We start from the raw sequence: 24,169 nt of genomic DNA, 5'->3' as shown, positions 1-24,169 counted from the left end.
TTCCCCCCGTTTCTCGGGCCCAACTTATCCCCTTAACCCCCGTCTCCCGCCTCCTCAAAAATAGAACAGCCCATCACTCACATACCATTTGTTATTCCCCTGCGCTGACACCAAGCAGTTGACACAAAGACAAAATGACAGGATGTATAAATATTTACGCCAAGCATCAGAGGCCACACCAGTCTCCAGTCTGCCAGTCTGCTCAAACTTACTCCTCCACAGTCACTGCCAGACCAGCGACAATGGCAACATGTGGAACCAATTCAGAAACATGAATGGTTTTCCTGTGAGTAGTGTAAATAGTGTGTGGCAGCAGGCGCTCACAATAAATGAGGAGTCAATTCACTCTAAATGCAGCCCTGCGGTAATGGGTAGCAGTAAGGATGGTAACTATTTGCTCAAGCTGATGCAAAGGAATCCATCGGTCCAAGTGAAGTGGTCAAAAAACAAACACCTGCTCTGGTGGAGAAAATGTAAAGCAAGGTCGCTTAAGACTTTCACGCCCGGCTCTGCACCCTGCAAGGTTCCTCCATGTTATTTTGAGCAAGAAAAACAAGCATATTTCAGCGCTGAAAGTCCGACAACTCACATTGCCGTAGCCGCGCCGCTTACCCTGGGCAGTGAGTGAATCGTGCAAAACAAACCACCGAGAAACCACAAATAAGTGGGCAATAAAATATTTAAATGTGATGTGTATTTAGTAGGAAAAAGAAAGTTGAAAAGGATGCGAGAGAGGAGACTCTGCTTTCAACAAGATGACCAAATCTCCTCAGGCCACTTGGAAAACAATAATTAAAATGTACATGCATGGAAACGACGTGAGATCTTTTTATGGCGGTGGATGAATGAGTGATAGACCAATCCAAAAGTATGGGCAGGCCTGTATTCATTCCACTGGCAGCTTGTCATCCATTAAGATAAGTACATTCAGGAACGTAGCTGACCTTGGACGTTGATGGAGAGAAGTTAATGGTTTTTTGGAATTTAAGCTCCGAAGACCTTGGAGAGCTGTAAATTTGAAGAAAAACAGCCCCGAATGACCAATTAACACATCTCCAATACTTGTCACAGGATGTTGCATTTATTAATGATATGAGGCCATTTGTTGATTTTTCGGGCTTTTACTGGCCTCCTTTTAACGACGTGTGAGTTGTTCGGGGAGGATAAAAGTGGCGCTCGATCTGTGACTGTAAAACAAGTCCATTCCTCAGAGACATGGCCCTCAGCTTTGGCCTGCGAAGGCATTGTTTACACCACAGTTTATAACCTTTAAAAGCCTTTAAGCCTCCACACAGGAACACTTGTTAAGTACAACACTTTATTAATACTGTATATCTCTTGGGCTTCGAGCTACAAGAACACTACAAATGCTTGGTCAGAAACCTTTTACTAAAACATTTCACTTCTCCTGAAACAAGGACAAAGTATTTCAACACACCTTTTAAAGTAATTCTGTAATTGGCATAAATTTACATGAGATCTCTGGTGATTCAGCACTGTTTTCATAAAAGTGAGCGTACCTTCTTCGTACAGATTCGGAGCCCTGTCTGCAGAGCTGCACAGTGTGCTTTCTTTATGAAACCCTACATTTCTGAAAAACCGCCACACAAAGCAGAAAGCGGTCTTTATACCAGAGCATCCTCGCACCACAGTAGCAGTTCTCTCAGCCAAGTGTTGTGCCAAGTCAGAAAACCGCCGTCCCCAGTGGGGTCAAACTCATGTGAGGCACGCCCTTCCACAGTCCACAATCACACAGAAAGAAAGAAATGCTGTCATTTGGGAGCCTTTCGGGCTAACCCTGACCTTACCCTCTCATGATGGGTCACAATCACTGCTTGGGCTCCGTATTGTTTTGACTGTTTTTTGTTACCAGAGAGACTGTGCGGGCGCTGAGTCGCTACAGCAAAAGTTCTCTTTTCAAATGTGTGTGTGTTTTTTTTTTCTTTTTTAAATTCATAAAGAAATTTTTGTTATCTCTAACCCTGAATAGAGAACGACTTTTCTTTCACTTCATACCAGAATGGATTAAAAGGTCTGTCCTTGGCTTGTTTAGTTCATGTCATTGTTAAATTTAAGAAAAGGCATAAATCTGAAAAACTAACACCTTAACACTGCAGGGTCTAAGGTGATGCTTTAAAACGACTTCTTCTATCCACTGATAAAAAAATACTGAACTTAAACAAGGAGCAAACAAGGCCGAATATTCACATTTTTGTAAGTCTATAATAAACTAATGATTGATTTTCATATTGAACTGTGCAGGTAGAGGTTGGCTGATCAGTATTCTCGGGTTTGCCTCTGGACAAGCTTATCGGGTCAATGCTATTCCGATGGCTGAGCGTGCAGCCTGCAGCAGGTTAACTGAACCATCTATACATCCAACTGCTTTATCCTGATCAGAATCAGAGGGCAACAAGGTCACCAGTCCATTGTACGTACTCTATGTGTAACCACACACCTACACAACACACTTTTATTTGCTCCGATCAACATTAAGGCTTATTTGTGGGGTTTAATGTATTTAACCACATGCAGTTAGGGAGGTTTTGTTAGCCCAGAACAGACCCAGGAGAGATATTTTACTGCTTAGAATCTGATCACTGAGGTGGGATTAGCACCTCCTTGCTGCACCTTCAATATAAAGCAAAGATACATCAATCTTCTCATGTAATTGTTGCCAAGAAGTCAATAATATTCCCCAAGATGGTAATAAACAGCATGTTTAAGCACTAGGTTTAAGAGTCTATGTCAAGGTGCCATGGGTAGAGGTGCAAAAGGATAATGTTGGTGTGAGTAGGATGGCAGTGTTGGGTTGCTGAGATCCACAGGGGTAAATTTAATGTGCTTGTAGTCCTCCCAGCTTGGCTAAAGAGGAGTCATGGCAGCCTGACACTGCACATTTTCAACAACCATGGATAATACCACATTACATGGAGCACAATGACTCACAAAAGAGAATTACAATGGGTTTAACGAGAGGTTTTTCTCCCCTCCCGTATACTCTGTGCATATGTGTATGCCTGCCTATGTATATATGTGTTGACATATTCAGCGGTGACTCATGCCGGGGAGTTTTTGGAGGCTTTTTCCATAAAAGAAACAGTGTCTAAAATAAGATTTGTATTCTTCACAGCTCTGAACTGAGGTTATTTCAAACCCAAGACTATCATCGGGCCTTGAAAGGAGCATTATTAAAGAACAAAGTGGAAATATTGTGTGTAAATAAAGATAAGCAGACATCTTCATGAGATAATGGGAACTGGCTTGCAGCTCTGCCAAGGTGCTGATACTTACATAAGGTGAGAGAAAATAACATTTGGCTGCAAGTATACAAAGTACACTGAACATTCAATAACCTACTGTCCCAAAATGACAATGATAAGAAGTTTGCAAAACTTAGGATCTTCACAACAAAGGTGATATAAAGACAGGAACTTATTATTCTTCACCAGCCATATAAATATATATAGTATTGCACTTGTTTTTGTTTTTTTCACTGCAATCGTATTTTATAAAAAACAGTTCCACTGTTGTGGGTTTGACAGCAGGGGGTTGGCACCATGTAGCGCTACTTTCCTAAAAAAATCTAACATACATACAAACTCGCACACTAAAGGTGAGATGCAGCGCCATTCATTGCGATTTGAACTTTGAATTATCAACCTGGGACCACCCACTGCAAACGCAAGGCTCAGGACTTCAGAAAAGTTGCTCGGCAACACAACTTTAAGAAGTTTGGGGAACATTGAGCTTTCTGTGACGTGCAGACAACCAACCAGGAGGCAATCAGTCCTACTTATTTTGATTCCCCTGTTAAACTGGCAAACTGTTCTTTTCTTCAGAAAATCCAAGAAAATTGAGGATAAGCTGATCATTGTGCTCAACAGCTTTCCAATCCCACATTTAACGAGCTACCGGGGAACAATGCATGGAAACGCAGCTTTTCAAACTCCCCAGGGGGCAGCTGGAGTTTGAAAGCTTTCTCTTCAAACAGAAGGAAAGACATAAGGCAAAAAGGTGAATAGCTCTTACTTTTATAGTCTGAACTCACTCGCCTAAAAAGTAGAGGGGAAAAAAAAACCCAGATCCTCATTACTCCAAAACACGCCTTAAAAAGGATCGTGTTTTCAGGTTTTCTTGAGTATAAAATTACATTTTTATAGCATAATTTCTAACACATAACTGAAAACAAGATGACATGGTTAGCATGTCTTATAAACTCAATTGTTTTCCACCAATAAAGCCATAAAGGGACATCACATGTTCGGAGTCAAAGTCATAAAAATAATACTATCTCAATTGAATTTCATTATAATAACATATTTTAACAAATTAGAAAAGGGCAAGGAAAAGCTTGAAAAGTAAGTGCTTCTAATAAAAACAGCCAGGGGGCCATTTTTTGTCCAGCTATGTTAATTGATAACAGGTCAATGACATGACTGAAAATAAAAAGGGCGCTTAATAGAGGCTGCTCTCCCTGAGGTGAAGATGGGGTTTACTAATCTGTGAACAAAAGTGGAAAACAAATTAAAATAAATATTCAGAGGAGAACCACATGGTGGAATAGCGTTTAGCACGCTCTCCTCACAATAAATCCGGCCCTGTTAAAGTCCTTTTCAGAACAGAATTTACTTGTGCCTGCTGCGACGGTGCACATTTCTCCAAGTACTCTTCTCTCCTCTGGCAGGTGAAAGACATGATTCCAATGTGAGCTGTTGTGTTAGTCTGTCTCTGTTTTTGCCCTGTGACGGACCGGCGACCTGCCCTGTCCTCCCTTCGCCCATAGTCAGGGGAGAACGATAGAAAATATGGACGGGATAGATCATTCTGGAGACATCTGTGTGTGGGAGAGATGCGATCAAAGGTTATCTACAAGCCCTCAGATGGCACCAACAGGTCTGATTCCACATCAGAGGCTCAGAAACTCTTCCAGAAACCATTAAAGTTTAAACCATGTAAAAAAAAGAAACCATATGTGAACAAAATCCAATCCTTCCCAGTCTGTTCAAAATCAAACCTTAAGGAAAATGGACCAGAAAAACTATTCAATCCAATTGAAGAATGTGATTTCATGAAAATTCATCATGGAATGAATTTGATATGGATTATGTGTTACGCTGTAAATAAAATACAGGTTCATCACAGTTGCTTTCAGTGGATAATGTCTGGCACTATTGTCTCAATTCATTTATTAAAAAAATAAATAAAAGTCAACCTTTTACTGCAACAACTGTCCATTTATTAAAAATTAAAAGGATGGAAAGCCAGTTTGGGCCGACCAGGAGAAATGATTGTAAAGGCAGATGTAATTTTAGAAATGCTAAAATGTGTGAGGCAGTAGACATTTGGAAGAGTGATTAAAAAAAAAGGAAAACACTGAGAGGTAGGCTGATAAAGTGTTTTTTGTAATTTGAGTGGATCAAGCTTTTACAACACCTCATTTATCATTTCAATTCTTTTTTTCTCAAATGAAGCCACCGAGTCCATTGGCATTAAGAAATCACTGTATCATCACAGCTGGCCGTTCAGACCAAAGCCTTCTCTCTTTTCTTCTGCACAGCAGCCTCTGCGCTGGTGAACCGTGTCCGAATGCTCACTGAAATGTCATCCTTCTTTATTAATGCCTCTATATTTCCACCAAAGCACTTAACCATTGGAGTTTAATGGGCCAATCTGGTATATTAGAGACCACGAATGCGTTGACCACAGCTGACCCACAAGCTGGCGTGCCGTCGTCCACTCACAGAAAGCACAAGGCAGGACGGGATTACATTAGCTGGTCAGTTAGTCATGATCATCACCCTCGATTGGCACAGAGGGGAGAGTGCCACCTCAGCTAACAATACAGTGACAAAGACTGTGGAGGAAAAAAATAGCGAAAAAAGCAGTATGGAAGGGAAAAAAAGGGCTGCAGTAAAGAACACTGGTGTCGGTGCTTTGTGGTCAGCCTGAATATGAGTCTTTGCATGCACGTGGATCTTTGCACAGAAGCACTGACCTTGGGCTTCCAGGCAATTTCACCCAGACAGCATGCTATGTGATTATCTGACTGAGGCTGGGCTGTTCTGAAAGCAGCTCAATGACATTTTGGTGCTTCGCTGTGGGCAGACAGAACTGCATCGATCACTATTGATACCTACAGTCGACTGCTTCCCGCAGCATTTCATTACAGTTCATATGTTCAATAGCACAGCATAGATAACGGCTAGGAGCAGTGTAACTGGATGTGAAATACAATGCATCTAAAAACTGGTGAACCATGTGGTAAAGTTCTGAGAGGCAGACTTTGTTGGATTTGTGTTTTAAAGAACCACGAAAAAACAAAACAAAACAAAAAACACTTGATTGTAATGCACCCAAGAGCACAAAGTTGTGTTCTCTCTTAGGGAGGAAACAGAAACTGATTGTGTAATGATCAAACTCCTAATTGATAGATTATCAATTAGGCTTGTACCACCAACTGTTTCAAATAAGCATAGTGACATGGATTAAAATGATTTCCGTTCTGTTCTCATTCACAAAAAGAGATATTGGCTGAATCCCAACTGTTTCATCCTAAAAGTTTTGGTGATTTGAATAGCGATTAGGCCATCTGTCCTTAATGGATTCGCACTCGACAGGAATTACAGAGAAACCAAATTGCTCTTTTGTTTAGACCTGTTTGAAGCTTTTCACTGGTTAAACAAAGGGGAAAAATGACTGACACATCATTTGTTTGATTGTGAGCTTTTGGAAAGGAAGGAGGTCCATTCTGATTACCACTCTCCCATTATTACCACAATCCCATTATTTTGTGCAATCTGGTACATGCCTGATATCCCATATTCATGAAGGCAAACGTGCTAATGGATGTTATTTCCAGTGCAAATCAGACACGATTCTCACTGTATCCCATTAATAGATCAGTTTCCACCTCAGTTTGTGTGCTATATCAAGTTTGCAACCTTGAACACACTCTTCTATGCAACAGCAGAAAGATAAGACTCCCAGTATCCGGTGTAAAGTTGCTTAAAAGGTCGTGCAAATTAAATTATGTGTTACATCAGAGCTGAATAGTACATTTAGTTTTTTTTTTTCTGACTTGAAGAAAGCTGAAACAAGACAGCCCACAGCATCACACATTCCAATAGAGGCAAACATCACTCTGAATTTCAATATAACTAAAACATGTGGCAAAATCCAAACCTTGACAGGCCTGTCGTGTTTAATTACAGCTGCAAAGATATAATTGTACAGCCACATCTCAGGAAGGGCTTAGAAAAACAGTCACTTCATATGGGTTGTGCCTATTTGGATTAGTCAGAAACGTCTATCTTCTGCCTGTAATGTTTTCATGTGTACAGTAGATTCTTTCCAGTAGCCTACTTGCATATTTTAAGAAACCTGTTTTAAAAAGTTGCACACATTTGTATCAAATGCACACACAAGCATCACATTCCTGTGTGAAACATGAAGACATAACTGTAATCTTGAGGCTTTAGTCAAGACAATAAAAAGTCAGCAGCAGTAATGGCAAACAGGCTAATTGTGAAGTACCTGTTTTAGGAAAGCTCCCGAAGGTATTTTTCTACTGTACTTTATTTCTTTTGGGTCATTAAGCTCCCTACAGTTTAAAGCTAATGCGTGCAAAACTGTTTGTGTCTCCTAGCAACAATGAAGTGCTCGGATGAAACGACACGGCAAATGTTTTCATGTGGTCTATAGGCCCGACCTTGGGTAGAGTGAAGGACTGGAGGGAGGCTGAGGTGTTTATAAATAACGGAACAGAAAAGTTCACATAATTACGGAGGGAGTTCAAGAACATAACGAGCCGTGTCCACGAGTTCGCTCCACGTATTTATCAGAGCCTTTACCTGAGTGGGGGACGAGTGGGTGCTCTGTCTTATAACAGGGCGACTCGGGCAGCAGCACGGGGCCTCTCCGACTGGCCACGCCTCCAGGCCGCAGGACCAGCATGCACTGCAGCAGCAGCAGTGCATGCTGGGTCACAGGACGTCCCATTGGGGGCCTGGGCTCGGCTCACTTCTCCTCAGGCCTCAGGGGCCAAGAGCATTGGAGAGACACACCTGAGGAGACAGCAAGAAAAGGACAGGACAGGTTTAGGTTTAAACAAAGATTTATTTCACATTTGATGTAATCTGGGCACCGAACATCCTGATACAGGGTAACACCGCCGTATCTCGACAAATCACCCGGGGTTCACCCCGGGAGACGAAAAGCAGCAAAAATAAATCCCAGTAAATGGGAACGAGGAACAGAGTTACAGAGGAGTGGGAGTGTGATAGATTTGCAGTCACACAAAGCGTGTGGTTTTCAATGAGCAGCAGCAGAATGCGAGCTCCTCTCTGGCTCACAAAGACCTTACACCTCTCACCTCTGAGGCCGGCTGCATGATTCACACAGTGCCTGCATTACCGCTCGCATGTGTGTGTCTGTGTGTCTTAAATTATGTGCCCTTTCCGTACGGTTCTGCTGTCATTGCAGAGGAGCATTGTAGTATGTAATGATGCAGGTGAGTAATAGCTGAATGTCTGCTGTGCCCTGTGCATTCATGTGTTATTCATTATTAAGCATCTATTTCTTTGCGCTTGTGTGTGTGTGTGTGTGCGTGTGAATGAAATATGTCTGGAGCTGACATGACACTCCTCGTGGGTCAATTAAATCCTATAGCTGCTGTAAATTCAAGATGTTTTTATTCTCAGCCAAACATTCCAATTGCTGGATGTGATTATTATACAATGCTGTGGCAAACTGATGCATTGCAAAAAAAAAAAAAAAGTCATTCCCTGCAAGAAAAAACAAAGCTGTTTGCACAACTCAATTGTTCACGATTTCTTTCTTTGTAGGGGTGAAGTGATGAACAGTCTAGACCGTCTACATCATTGCTTTTTAATCATTTATGTGGTGCTATTACTAAAGATGATTCACGCTGCGCACAGCAGAAGAATAAGCCTCTCTGACTGTACCCCACATTACGAACAGCATGTGTGGTGGAGTGAGTAAAGATAGTGAAGATCTCAGCTGTAAAGTAGCGGTAATGGAAAGCATCGGTTCAAGTTTTCATAACAGAAAATGTATTCTGTAGCTGAACCTGTGGAACATTTCATTATCTTTATTGCATTTGAAATAGGCTTTTTCATCTGTTGTCCAGTCAGTGGAAAAAAACTGTGTTTTGTAGAGCAAGAACAGAACAATCCGATCTCTGTGACGGAGCAGATTTAGTGTGAATAGTGGGTCTGCAAATGAACAAAAACGGTTAATATTGTGTTTGTTGTAAAGAAACGGGACGTTATTTGAAAATCTATACAAAGTGAGCAACGAAACAGAAAGACGAACATTTCCTCTCCGCGGACAAACTTTGCCTGCACTCCCCTCTGAAGCGTGAATCCCCCTCAGTGCTGGGAGGGGCTTGGAGTTGGGGGTAAAACATAAGGCTCGACTCAGGTTTTCAAAAGAAAACCATAAAGCTGGGAGCTGGTGGTTTTTTTTTTTTTTTTATTTCATTTTCTACTTGAGTGGAAAGTTTACCCTGCCTTTGCTGTGCATGAATAAGCTTTGTAATCTCGGGGCCCGTTTGCAATGCTCACAGGGTCCGGCGTATGAAGACGGCGGCGGTGGAGATATGCGGTTTGCTGTTACCCACAGCGTAATGTAAAACACCTGTCATCTACAGCGGGGGAAACCAAGTGACAGCAGCACCAGTTGCCTTGCTCTGTTCCATTTCCCTTTCGTCTCGACGGTTCACACGTCAGCTTCTGTTCTGTTCCGCTGTTCCTTTTTTAGTCAACCTGTCGTTTTACACGCCACTTCTCTTTGTCTGCCGGTTTCCCTGACAGACTTTAACAACGTTTTTTTGCCACCAAAAAGCCATTTCACCTGTTGCTAGTTTCTTAGCTGGAACATTTCTCTTGTCACTGTTCATACAGTCTCATGAACCTTTAAGCCTGCCTTCAGTCAGGCAGTACAGAGGTGAAACTTACCCAGGACGTGAAAATATAGATGTTTTTACAGTCTTGTGTGTGTGTGTGTGTGTGTGTGTGCGTGTGTGTATGTGGTAAAAGATCTGGTTTATATGTGGATTTCTGGAGGTATAATATGTACCAGTCCTCCACACACACACACACACACACACACACACACACACACACACACACACACACACACGCACACAGACCTTCCCGACAGGCTTGAAAGCCAAGGGCAGCAGGTTGAGTGCCCTTGGTCAACCTCGCCTCCTCTGCAACAACTCTGCACACACCCTGCTGTCCTTTCACCCACACACACACACACGCACATGCACGCAAAGAATAATTCATTTTGAATTTCAGTGACAACAAACAATTGATTTTTGAAAGAAAAGTAGGCTATTCTCTAACTCTCTCTCTTTTTTTAAAGTCGTATCTGGTTTTTCATCGCTCATGCTTGTCTCCTTGTTTTATTACATGCTACAAGAGGTTTTAATGAATTTCAAAGACAGTCAGCTTCATTATTAAATGTACCCTCAGGAGTTATTCAGTAAACAAAAAGAGCTGCTTGCACAACATCAGTGTTTACACTTACTAACACTTACTATGCTCATAAAGCAGATGCGACAAGCAGGTATTGCAAACATTTTAATGATTAGTTCAGCAACTGTGATGTTGTCTTCCTGTGATTTTAAATTTGCAAAACACGAATGCTTAGCATAGAAACATAATCTACATGCAGTTAGTTTTCTGATGTACGTTGATATCATGATCAAACATTATTTGCTCAGACCTTCCATTAACTTATTTCACTATCGTCATCTTGGCAAAGTTTCTAAATAAATGTGTGATATATTGTAAGTACCAGAAGATGAGTAAATACAAACATATTGAAAAATATCTTTTCAATTTAGTTCAGTTGAATTAAATGAAGGTCAGGCCTTATATATGGAAATAAAAAGAGCATTTCAGCACCTCTCAGATGTCATAATGTGACAAGGTTTACCAATCTCTGGCAAACTGTGTAAAAAAATATGCTACAAGAGAAAAGTTCTTAGTGTGAAGATTTGTTCCCGCCATCTTTATTATACCAACCATGAAAAATAAATTGTAACATCTGACAAGTAAACCAATTGTCTGCCTTATGTACAACATTCATCAGGACTAAAAACTTCCATTTGTGTAATAAAAATCAACACTTAAAAGAACTTGTCACTTGGACCTCCAAAAAAAAAAAAGATAATTTTATACATCTCTGCACCATGAATCTTGAAAATCTATATGTCCCTTTAAAGACCCACAGAGAGTCTGATTTATGCCCATGTGTTTATTTGCATCATTCCTTTCGATGTAAATAACAGAGCACTGTGATTTAAAACCCAACCGTCTGAACTGTTGTTTCATTCCCCTCAAGTGATTTCTGGCGGATCCTATTTTCTCTTTAACTCACCACGAGCCGCGGCGACTGGTCCCGTGGGAGATAACTGGAAGAGGTTCCTGCGCTGTTCGGCGGTTTAACTCTAAATCATCTCCAGGGCATTAGTACAAGCCTGCACCAACACCGACTCCCATACACACTGTACCGCTGCATTTATGGCTCATACAGTGGAATCACCCTGGGACCCGGTGATGGATCACACCCCGGGAACATTCGGGGCACAGAGCGGTGGGAGCGCTAGTCACATAAAAAAAAAAACTAAACATGGGGTAAACGGCGATGTCATATGAAATGCATGTACTGAGGAGAATACAGTGAGAAAGCAGGGGGGGAGCGTTAAGTTATGATGTTCTTGCTTTAATAGGACCCTCCGGAGATAGCGGGGACATGCCCCTCCCTCGCATACTTAAAGGTTAGTTATGTTTTTGCTAAAAATACTTCTAAATATTGAGCTCATGTTGCCCTCCAACCATATGTAGATGAGAAAAAAAAAAAAAGGGAGAGAGGAGTAGATAAAAAGTTTGATTCTCTTCTCTTACCTAGCATTATTTCAGTGATCTCTGAGCAATAGCTGGTGATTTGCACAATGGCCCTACCTCATTCCTGCAGGTTATTCCGACATTATGCACCCTGAGAGGATTGCAGGAGATACCAGGTAAAGATGAAAACTGGGGCCTCCACCTTCCCTGCATAATTCTCACATTTTGATTAGTCTAGTGGGCCGCTCTCTTTTAACGCTGGCGCCACAGAAAGTCATTATAACTTGCAGTGTGGCTTTGGTTACTTTTCAGTGCCTTTTTCTTCCTACCTGAGATTTTAACCCAGATCCTCAAAATCAACATCAGTGCTGAAGCAAAAATAATAATGAAGCAAACAAGAAGCTGACTTCAATCAGCAGCAAAACATGTTTGAACTAAAACTTCTGTGTCTCAAGTTCAGGCAGGCTGTTTAGAGGAAAACCATTGTCTCTTCTGTCTCTGAGTTTTACTCCAGCAGAGAATATTTGAATAATTCAAGGTTTTTTTGGTGCCCTGACTATGAAATTTGCCTGTGATTGCCCATCCAGTGACTTGTGAGCAGAGTAATCCAACAGATTCGGCGCCATATGAGCCGCAAGCGAGCGCATCAGAGCTGCGACTGGAGCAGGTGAAGAAATCTGTGTCGAGGTGACATCGGCTTGTCAGAAAGTAAGATTTCTGAGCCTCGTCTGAAACCTGACCTTTACTTCTCAAAGAAAAGTCTTCACTGAATACGAACACTGTAACATTACCCACATGAGCAGTTCCCAACCTGTTTTTTCCTGGAGCTGTGCGTCTCCTCTCCAGTCTCCTATTTGGTCAAACGTCAGTTGGCACACCTACTTTCACCAACATACAAGAGTCGTATCCTGGGAAATAAAGCCAACTGGCAGGTTCCCAGGTCTGCTCCACATTCTAGAGCAGGGGTGTCAAGCATACAGCCTGTCGGCCAAAACCAGCCCACCAAAAGGTCCAAGCCGGCCTGTGGGATGACCTTTGCAAAGACAACATAAAGTTGGTACCAACTGAATCACTAAGGATCTTTTTTTTTTGTTGTTGTTGCTGAAAACTTCACAGTTTTATTCACCAAGAGGCATCAGTGAAAACGGCATATTGCTGAAACTACACTCCAACTTGTTCTGGCTGGTGCAAAGATATTTATTTATTAGTAGATGTTTTAAAAATACATCTTGGCACTGGAACAAAGGGAAACATTTTGCAGTTTTTGTCATTTATAAGTTAGATTGCTCTCTTCTGCTTCGGCTCGCTCAAGATCTTTGAAATTAAGCTGTATGTATCTGCTCAAACAAGAGTCAGAGGATGATTTTCTCCACTATGTGCCTTCTAAAAGATTCTGTATTTCAGCGACATAATTAAAGCTGGATGGAAGAAGCAGCCTTCAAATAGTCACATTACTGTATTAAATGTACCATTTTACTCATACTAAACCACAAATCAAACCATTTTATTGTATTTGTGTACATCCAGTTCATCATCTAAATAGAGAAAATTAGTCACTTATACGTCAACTGTTACCAATTCCACTGTTTGAGGGCATAATGTTTTGGGTTTTTTTTAAATAAAGCTTTTCTAAATTAAATGCAAACTCATGCAATGCAACAGTGCAAATACATGGAGTTAAAAAGTCACTCATACTTTGAGTAATTTCAAGCTGTAGTAGTTCAATTCAAGTAACATAGTGGTAGTTGTACTTGGGTAGAAAAGATCAGTTCTGCTGCTTGTCGTTTTTTCACATTTGTACACTAAATAGAAACCAAGAAGAGCAGATTGGCTCTGGGGAAAAGACGTATCTACGCCTTCTTACATCAGTAATTAAAAAATCGTCTCACGTCATAATTTGTTTTGAATGAATAACAAATCGAATCCACTGACTGCAGGATCAAGACAAGCAATTTGTCAGGATCACAATTAGAAGGAAAATAATTAACGCAGAAGGAATGACCGCTTGGAGCAAAAGTACAGTAAATGAGAGCATTCAGTTGCATTTAAACAGCGCAGCACACACACACACACACACACACACACACACACACACACACACACACACACACACACACAAACATACTGATCCCTCTTCGAATTTTGTAGAGCAGAGGTGTCAGCTAACTAATCAATTGAAGCCTTCCTGCAGTAACCAGTCCAGAGAGGATCATATTAACACCTCTATTGATTCTGTCCGAGGGGGACTTCATGATGGTTGAATTGCACTATACATAATGAATAGGCTCCTGAATAAACGCTGGCTTTGTATTTGACACATACATGCAGACACCACACACACACACACACGCACACACACACACACACACACACACTGGCTCTCACATATAAACGCGTTTGTCAAATGTGAGCGGTGCAGTGATGATCCATCTGTCCAAACACAGTCAGAGGAGTGTGAGATCGGGGTCACACCACAGTGCTGATAGATGCTTTTCTCACTCCCGCTGCTCGCTCTCTGTCTCTCCCCAACCAGACCAGACAAGACACACACACACACACACACACACACACACACACACACACACACACACACACACACATAAACACACACACACAAAGTAAAATCAGTTCAGACTTTGCTGAGGCCAGAACACACAGAGGCATTAGTGCTTTATACGGCTGTATGCTTGTGAGGCACAGTGCTTATATGTGTGTGTTTGGATGCGATTGACTGGGTGTTTGCCTGGTTATCACTCTGTCTATCAGGCGGGTTATTGCCAGTTTTTGTTTGTTGTTCCGTGTCTCTGTCTGCCAATTGGTTTTCGAGATTTTGGCATCTTGTGTTTAGACCAAAGCACACACAGAGATGGCAGAGATGTTTGCTTCTTACTTTGCCGTCTGATTGTCTGTCTGGCTGTAAAAGGGCAGCAGACTATTTGATTTTTAGATTGTCACACTGATTAGACTGCAACTGAACTAGTTTCCTGATTTATGAAAGAGCGGAACGATGATCGGGTCAAATAACATTCGACCACTTACCAACTGGCTAACTGCTAACTGGACTGCTAAATGTCTGCTTTATTGAGCAAACAACACGTGAGACGAGCGAGTGACTGAGGCTGGCAGGCCGAATGACGAATGATCAGGCAAAGTAACAAATGAGTATAGGTGACATCCTGACAGTGAGGGTGATGAGGTGCCTGACACTTAGAGTGTTGTCTAAAACACATCATGGCTGACAGATTGGCCAACGATTTGACTTTGCTACATTTTTTTTTTTACTGGCTTGGCATTTTTATGAGCAGTGGTTTCAGTCCTATCTTTCATCCTGTGGTTGTTTTGCATCTCCCAAGCTCGTCTACATCTACCTCTTCAACGACCTTGTGCTTGTTTACTGCTTGCGTCCACCTCACGGTGCGCCACGGAGTCTCAGGGGCGCAGCGGAGGATGACAGCGAGAGTGAAGGAGTGATGAGTTCACCATCAAAACTTCATCGCTGAGCAGCGGGGTCCTTTCCGCTCGGCGACCTCCAGATCAGAAGGGCAGATTCATTCCAAGTCAAGAAATGTTTGCGTCGCTCAAAGAGTTGGATTGAAAAACATACTTGGATCAGGTAGCTTTTTTGTTTCAAACACCTTATCTGTGCCAAACAGTGGAGCTTTTTTTAAGCTCGAATCAAATGTGCACATGTACAGTTGGCTGTCGTTTTTTTTTTTATCTCCTTCCCCTCTCTCGCACACGCACACACACACACACACACACACACACTGCTGAGTAAACATCCCTCCCAATTTTTCTTCAGCCTCGAAATGCATTTCACATTCCTGCTTCCAATCCTGCACCAAAAAATTCTATGCAGTGAAATAAAATAGGTGACTCTTTTGTGTGTGTGTGTGTGTGTGTGTGTGTGTGTGTGTGTACATGCATCACATATATTTCCCTGCTAGTTGGGATGATTTCCTTATATAACAGATACGCAAAAGAAGAAGAAATGTGCTTTATTTCACATTGGAATTTGTCCTACAGTTTCAAGAGTACAACTAACAAAGTAAAACCTTAGTAACTAACACACATCAGTCCAAGTACATGCAATGCATTTTGGGAGTGATCTAACACTGAGGAATCATTTTTTCTCTCTCATCTATTGACATGAGATGTGTGCTTGAGCGATTTTCCCATGTCAGATGAAAAACATGAATTTCACCAGGTCCAATTATGTGTATACTTAAGTACGGTTTTGAGATCAAACAAAATAAGGTGGATTTCTTAGACAACTGAAGATTTGCCTCGCCTCCTGAAAATAGCTTTTTCTCACAACACTTTGGAAGAAAATGAGTCTGTCAGGACACATAAAGGTTCTCAAGGAAAATATCACCGTTCCAAACATGTTATATTTTTTTTATACTTAAAGCATTACAAGTATCCCATGTTCACTGTGTGAACACCAGGTGTTCTTTAGCTTGACACCTTTTGGGAAAAAAAAAGTTGCTTCTGTCTGTTTGCTGGTTCTCAGAAAACCCTGGTTTAAATGAACAAATAGTGGATAAGTTATTCTTTGTCCCAATGACAAATCCAATCTGCCGTTGGGTTTTGGAGCTCTGAATAAGCACGACAGAAGTGCGTGATGTGCTGTTTATTTTCTGCTCTCGGCATACGGAGTGAATGCAGACGGTTGATGAAACACAGGCACCTGGGATGAGAAGCAGAACCGAGCTTTTCTCTTGCTGGACGCGAACATCACAAACATTCTCCCGAGGTTCACCGCTCAAAGTTTGTACCATAAAGCCTCTGCTGCAACTCTTCCAGCAGATTGTCCTGGGGTCAATTTAAGATAATGTCACCCTCCTCTGCTTCTGAGTAATGGCTATACACAGCTCAGCCGTATATATACTGTACATAGGCTGAAAAACACAATGAATCTCCAGTGCACCAAAGCTCGTGTACTTTTTTGGAGTTGGAAAGCATTTTTTGACCAACCTTCATGAACTATACGGCCGCAACCTTAGCTTTGGTCCAGTTAAATCTGGGACCTACATCACACACTCAGCAAGCCGCAGAAACACTCACACCGGCCGCCTCCGCCGTCCTGCTCGAAAGCACACCCAGCAATTTCATCCCAGTCCCACCCTAACTCTCCCGAGGTTCCCAAATTCTGCTGTTATTTTTACTCGGTTCGCTCACTCCTCGGCTCTCGTGCCGATGTTTCACCACGTGCCTGAAATTTGCTATGTATGTGTGTGTCTGTGAGACCGTGCTTCAACATTTCAGCAACATGCAGCATGTGACAGAAAAAGAAAGAAAGAGAAGCTCTTGTATGCTACTAACCATTACCTGAAGGACCTTGGCTTTTGTTGCTGCTTTTATGATTGCTGGAGGTGGTTCAACGCGACCTGTGACTTAAAGGCATTACAGAAAGTGTGACAGCGTTGACCTTTGACTACAGTCAGGAACCTTTCGCTTCCACATGTAGGTCAAGGTAAGGCAGAGTCAAGCTGTGTAGCCTGCACAGCAGCCTTTGTAATTACACACAATTCATCATTCATGAGGTTGGTTCGTTTGGCACACTGCGTTATCTTTTCATTTTCACCAATTTATAAAATATAAAATGCTCAACATGAATGTGATATATCTGCCTGTCAGTTTAGCATGAAGATGAAAAAACAGCCTGATTCCACTGAAATTTAACAAAATCCTTTAACTAACAACTTTCAATCTTACTAATCAACATGATGATGCAAAATGTTACCTTTACAGCTCTGTTTTAGTAAAAATGTAGCTAGTAAACTATTGATTATTGAACAACAGAAATACTTGTAAGCTAATCTGACACCAAACTGGAGATAAAAACAGTACTGAGAGACACAAAAGTAGTTGAGCTGAGCTATAAACCAAATAGTGCGTGAGTTAAAAGGTTTATGGATTTTTCTTGCTTCACAAAATCACACTATGATACTATGCATCTCTCTTTCAAATATGAAGTTTTCCTTACATTATTGGTAAATTATGACATTATTGGTTGCTAAACATGCATTAATTGGTGACACTAAATCCCCCGTAGGAGTAAATATGAGTGAGTGATTAATCGTGTGTGACTGTCTGTAGTGCTGTATTTGCCACGATTGACTGACGGCTCGTCTCGGCTGCATGTCATATTCGTCCAGTGTCAGCTGTGATTCCTTTAGATAAAGGAATATAGAAGGTAAATGTTTAGATGGACAATATTTATTATAGCCCAGTGCAATCCAAGACCACCTGTCCCTTTGCAATTAAAGTTGAGTGTAGCATGATTTTAAATTGTTGCTCCAAATCACACTGGGTTAGCATTGTTCAAGTGAAAAAGACATTACATTGTAAAGTATAAATATAACTCCATGTAGCATGGATGGAGAACTAATACTATCAGATATCAGGATCTATGAACAGCAGACACGATGCCTTTCAGCACCAATTACTGTCCGTCCACAAAGCCCAAAGCCCAAAATTGTCTGAACCTCTTTTGCCAGACTGTTGCCAATGGTGAACGATGTCTGTATCACACTGTCAGCGTGCAAGAAAAAAAAAAAAAAAAGAAAAGAAGAAAAAAAAAAATGCTGCGGCCGACCCAGGCGCTGATTGGTGTTTGAGACAGTGGCTGTGACACATCGCCCAGACCCCGAGGCTACTGTCTGAGCTACTCTCAGTGTCAAGAAAGTGCTGTTCACAGGGACCAAGTTGTCACAACAACCTTGCAGCTCTGGAGTGGCTTAAATCTCACAGACGAAACTCGGCGCTTGTCACCACTGTCCCAAAACTACATCTCACTGAGAGCTGATATTTCCATAACAGCTTCAGCACGGTAATACAAAGTCACTTCTCTGATAGCGAAGCCAGTGTTAGGTGGCAGGCAGACCTGTTATACACACTTAGGGGGTGGCTACCCTTTTAGTGGCAAGGTCAGAGACGACATGGGCTTAGCAGCTCATGCTCAGGATCAACACCAACCCCGAAAACCCAAGACTGATTTGAAAATGTGCTCCTCTTTCACTCTGGAGATGATGGAGAAAAAAAAAAAACAACCCTTGTGGGTGTTTGAAGATTCCTCTGTCATTTTCTCAACGTTTAGCTGCTTGGGTAATGCATCGGCATCAAAGATTTCTTGCACTTCAAAGCCTTTGTTCTCTGTTGGTGTATTAGCGGGGCCAATCCACACAAGAGGAGCTGTGTCATCTTATGCATGATCAAGGGGGTGGTGCGAAGATGGCCACAATACTCCAGGACTTACAGACAAATAACTCAGCACACATAGAGGGAGCAAAAACATTAAGATCACTCCGGCACTCGCACGTTCACCTGGGGCTGTAGTGATAAGGGGCATAAAGCCCACAACTGAGGAATGGTGACATTTTTAAAGCTTTAATTACATGCTTGGCTAGTGGGTAGCCGAATGTCTCACTGGGTGCAAAATTACACTATCACTGTCTACAGCTGTGCACAGACGCAAAGTCTAAAACTGACTTGGCACTTGCCATTCATGCAAACACACCTGGCTCCCGAACCTCCGAAGTGATAAAACACAGCGAGGGCACTCTCGACAGCTCGGCTACGATCAAGAGTAACAACTAACTGCAGCACCAGCGCAGTGATCTATGTTCTCAAAAGGTCACCAATACGCTGCTTTGATGTTAACCAGACTATACAAGAAAAGAAAATTACAGCCATCCAAGGGTAAATTTCTCTTATTCAAGCGAGAATGTGAAATTAATCAGAGCATTTTTTTTTCTTTTTTGTCTTCTTTCTTTGTTCTGCTCAGAGGATTAAAGCTTTGAATCATCCAATTACTAATTTAGTAATCAATCATCAGCTCTAGCAATGACAGAATATGATTGGAGGGAGTGATGGATGAAATCTCTCTCAGATAGACTTCACTGCGGGGGAGGTCGAGCCTCTGCGGTTACACTTGCTGCGAATGTGCAGAGTTTTCTGCTGTTTGTGATCCTGGATCAGCTCCTGCGGAGGCGGAAGTGAAAACTACAACTCAGCTTTATGAGGAATACGCTTTATTTGTCGGTTATAGAAGATCCGAATGGCCTCAGCTCCATTTAGAAAGACACAAATTTTGATTTTAGTCTTTCTCATGCTGCATCAGATTCCTGTTATTATGAATTAGCGGGAATAAACATCAAAATGAATCAAACGGAATTTAAAAAGAATTGTGTAATGCATGTTTTAAAACGACGAAAATCTGCTCTCTGGTGCTTTACAGCCTCTTTCTTTCAGATTTACATCAATCCAGCCGCCATAAATATGAATCCACATACATATTAATGCAACTCCATAAAAAGCCGGATGTCTAAATAAAACTTGACACACCAGGAGAGCAATAATTCAACAAGTCTGAAATCTAAAGTACAAGACAAGTTGGACCATGATAAATCATCTCGGTTAAAATTGAATTTCTCTGATACAATATTCCAGATAACCTTTCATCAGGCAGGTTTTCTCATACGGTGACTGCAGCGTCTCTCCTTCATCATAACAATGGCTTCTTTTTAATGGTTATAAGTGAATTGCCATAACTTTTATTTTTTTGCAAATAACTTTATATTGCAGGACATTGGCACCAAGGAGTTTTATGGGATGCAGCAATGAGACAGTTTTATTAGGATTCTGTGGAAGGTTTTTTTTTTTTCTGTCTTGGAGAATCTTTGACGACCATTTCAGTAATTTAGTTAATTTTGAACATTCCAACAGATTTTGTGTTTTGATTAAAGTCATGCACTGATATTTATTTGTAATGACTTCAAAATGTCACGTAAGTGAATTTGTTGCCAAGTCCTGAAAAAGACACTGAGTGGTGAAAACAGTTCCTCATAAAAACCACATCAAAACGTCAACAATCACTCACCGCTCCGCTGTGAGACGGATCGCATGCTTATAGAAAAAATACCTTGACATGTTCCTGCACTGCAAAACAGGTTTTATCCACAGTGTAGTGCTTCAGACTCACAATTATGCTATATGTAAAGTGTTTTAAAATTAAACTTAAGATAAGTTGGGTGAAATGTAGCACTTCAGCAGTTTTCTTCAAAACTTCTTTTTCACTGAAGGCAGTAATTAGTTCTTTACTAAATTTAACTTCGTCAAATTTGACATCATATAGTTTTTCAGCACTTTCTACTTCTGTTGTATTGCCAAAATGTAGCATTATATCATTTCAAGGCAGTTTCTTTGTTGACAAAAAGCACTAATTGTTGAAAAAGGAAGAAAGAAAAAAGGCGCAGTGGAAAGTTTACCATAATCAATCTTTCCGCATGTTTCTTGCAATCAACACATTCAAGATAACAAGCAGAACTGGCTGTCAAGTCCTACAGCACAGTAATTATATGCTTGTATAAAAAAAAAAAAAAAAAAAAAAAGGAAACAACAACTAACAAATAAAAAAACAACAACCAGCCCTTTTGGCAGCAAAGAACACAAAAAAAAATCACACAAGCGGACGTATATTTCAATACACATAAGGGACGTACAGATGGGAAGGGAGCCATAAGGACGCTGCCTTGAGAGGAGTCGTCTTTGTGCATGTGCAGAAATGTGGCAGGAGGGATAGTAAATTAGCTCTCGGCTCCACTGGAACCAATTAATTACCCGGGTGTGTGCGCGGGCGCATCTGTGTGTGTCTGTTGTGTGCCTGGCCTTTGTAATGTGTCCCGTTAACACCAGATATCGGCACGATAGCAGAAACTTACACCAATAATGAAAGAGGAGTCGTAGGTTTTTTGCTGGGTGTTTTAATGCAGGGGAAGGATGCAGCAGAGGTGGGCTTTGTGTGTTTTGCGCTTGTGCATGCGTCTACCTGCCCAACACGAGCCTGTGCTTCTCCGAACTTGTCTCCCAAGGGTAAACTGGAACAACAGAGGAGCGGGAGTCGGAGACGGAGCCTGAAGGCATCCAATCGTGCCTCTGCTAGATGAAGCAAACAGATGTAGGCCCGTCTCCCTCCATCTCGCCGCCTCTGTTGTTCTTTTGCTGCATTCTCCTGAAGAGTTTCAAGGATTGGATTTCATCGATGGCTGAAAAGACTTGTTCACCCCGACAATAAGACTCCTCAAAACAAAAAAAACAAAAAAACAAAAAAAAAAGACAGAGATGCTGGAGACTTGCAGTCACTGTCAGAGCTGACCTGCACTCCTTTGCCTCAGGCAACGTGTGCCTGTGGATCTGTGGAGGCCATATGAAAGAAGAAAAAAAAACTTTTGCCAAACTCTGGAGCGTACTACTTCAGTAATTCTTCTTCAACCACTTCTCTTCTGTTCACTTTGACTGGAGCAGGGCCTGTGGGAAGAGGCTTTAATTGGGCATTTGATTCCCACTTGGAGTCCAGAGGAAGACTTTATTAGTCAGTGGCACAATTAGGAGCTGAGGTGTGCCACGTATTGATTCTGCAGTTATATATAATGCTCACATTAAACACTTTGTGAAAGGTAACACGGTGTAATGTGGCACGCACCTGCACAATTAAAAAACACCTCTCTTCAGAAATATACCTAATGTGTCTCGCCATAAGTAGTGGGCTGTAGAAAATGTGTTCTTTTTATGCAGGTGCGTTTTAAAAGCTCACACAAACTGTGTGATTTAAGTTTATTTACTGGCTACAGTGTAGTGTGGCGGTCCTCTCACAGTGGCAGGATGCATAGTTCAGGCCAGGGAATATCTGTGCGGAGTCTGCATGTTCTCTCTGTGTATGTTTCTTTCCACCATCCTGATCTGGATAAAGTGCTGGATGGATACACGACGTGGATATAACTTATGTAGGACAGTAAGTTTGAGTGCACGAGCTCCACTGAAGCAGGGGTGACAGCTGCGATGAGAATTACAGCCGTATCTTGTACTGTGGTTTATGAAATAAATAACTCAAGCAAACCGAGTATCAAAGAGTTATTCAAGAAGCATTTTTGCGCGGGGGGGAAAAGCTGAGCATTAAAGTATAGAGGGGAGGAGAATGTAGACACGGTTCAGTATTTCACTTTTGGGAATCTGCAAAGTGTTGTTTTGGTGTTGTTTGTTGTGAATTTCCCGACACTGTCAGAAGATGATCTCCAGCCGTCTGTGGACACACGACCGTGCCAGCAGCGAACACGTCTCGCTGTGCGACCAAACACTTTAAACCTCCGTCAAAGATTTCACCACAATTTTCCCAGTTTTGTCCAAGAGGACCAAAATAACAGGGTAAATACCCACCTTTAGCCATACGCACAAACACATCAGCACAATGTTATTTTATAAAGTTTACTCAAGTGGTAAATAAACATATTCAAGGCAGACATATAATCATTTCAATGAGAGTCTTTAAAAATGCCATTTGAATAAAGTCAGCAGCTCTACTTGAGGTCTTGGGATGAACACATTAAAGATAGCTGGTTAATAAGCTTATTTACATCCCGTGAAGATGGGAGTAAGTGAATCAAATGATTTGTGCTGTGTCTTTGAAATTCAACACATTAAAGAGGCTAACTTTTAACATCAGGCCTCAGTGATTAGGATTCTGCTGGGAGGCAGTAATTGCACTTCCTTCTGTGTGATCCAGAGTACTTTCCCCATGAGAAAGTCCGGGCTGATTTAAAAAAGAAGAAGGAAAAAAAAAAAAAAAAAAGAAAAGAAAAAAGCAGAACAACATGCGCATCTCACAACACACTCTCAGAGGGGAAAAAACTGCGAGAGCCGGGAAGGGAAGAGGGCAGCAGTTGTTGATATTAATAGATGTGGAGCTATCCATCATTATGTGGCTGCATCATGAATTCTGTGTAACGCGGTTTCCTCTTGAGGGCTATCGCCTGCTTAAACACTGCTGCAGCGATATCCGAAATGGTGAAGATATCAATCAAACAACACTTTTCCTTTGATAAAGTCTTTGCAGACTCGATTTAACTCTGATGACTTCTTTTAATAGAAGTAGCTTCATCCACTCCTACATATTTATTTCCTTTTTTTAAAAACAACTTATTAACCTCAATACCGTCCTCCACTATAAAGCACGCATATTTACCACTCGATCTCTATTAATGAAGTAGTGGAACCGATCTGCGGAGGCTTTAACAAGCCATATTTTACGTCTTAAATAACACTCACCGAAGTCAACACAGCTGTGTTACCGCAATGTTAAAAAGTGTAAGTCCACACCCCATCATTATCTCACTCACATCAAGAGATGTCATTATCTACATGCTTAGGTCCAAAGGCTTAATGACCAGGTTGTCCTTCACCGTGTGCTCATTAACCACTGTGACAAAGCCTTTTGTGCAGGTAGATTT

The 24,169-nt window shown here is 41.5% G+C and overlaps 1 protein-coding gene across 2 annotated transcripts in view; it reads right to left on the bottom strand.

Annotated features, from left to right (window-relative positions):
• Positions 1-24,169, bottom strand: part of sema5a (sema domain, seven thrombospondin repeats (type 1 and type 1-like), transmembrane domain (TM) and short cytoplasmic domain, (semaphorin) 5A) — a 140,199-nt gene that overhangs the window by 94,606 nt on the left and 21,424 nt on the right. For both annotated transcript variants that reach the window (XM_030099161.1, XM_030099162.1), the window contains exon 2: positions 7,854-8,066. In XM_030099161.1, coding sequence (XP_029955021.1) covers positions 7,854-8,001 — 148 coding nt within the window. In that variant the 5' untranslated portion in view covers positions 8,002-8,066. The remainder of the gene's footprint in view (positions 1-7,853; positions 8,067-24,169) is intronic.

This window comes from Salarias fasciatus, chromosome 9, assembly GCF_902148845.1.
Source record: "Salarias fasciatus chromosome 9, fSalaFa1.1, whole genome shotgun sequence".
Taxonomy (NCBI): domain Eukaryota; kingdom Metazoa; phylum Chordata; class Actinopteri; order Blenniiformes; family Blenniidae; genus Salarias; species Salarias fasciatus.
This window is presented reverse-complemented; position numbering and strand designations above follow the sequence as displayed.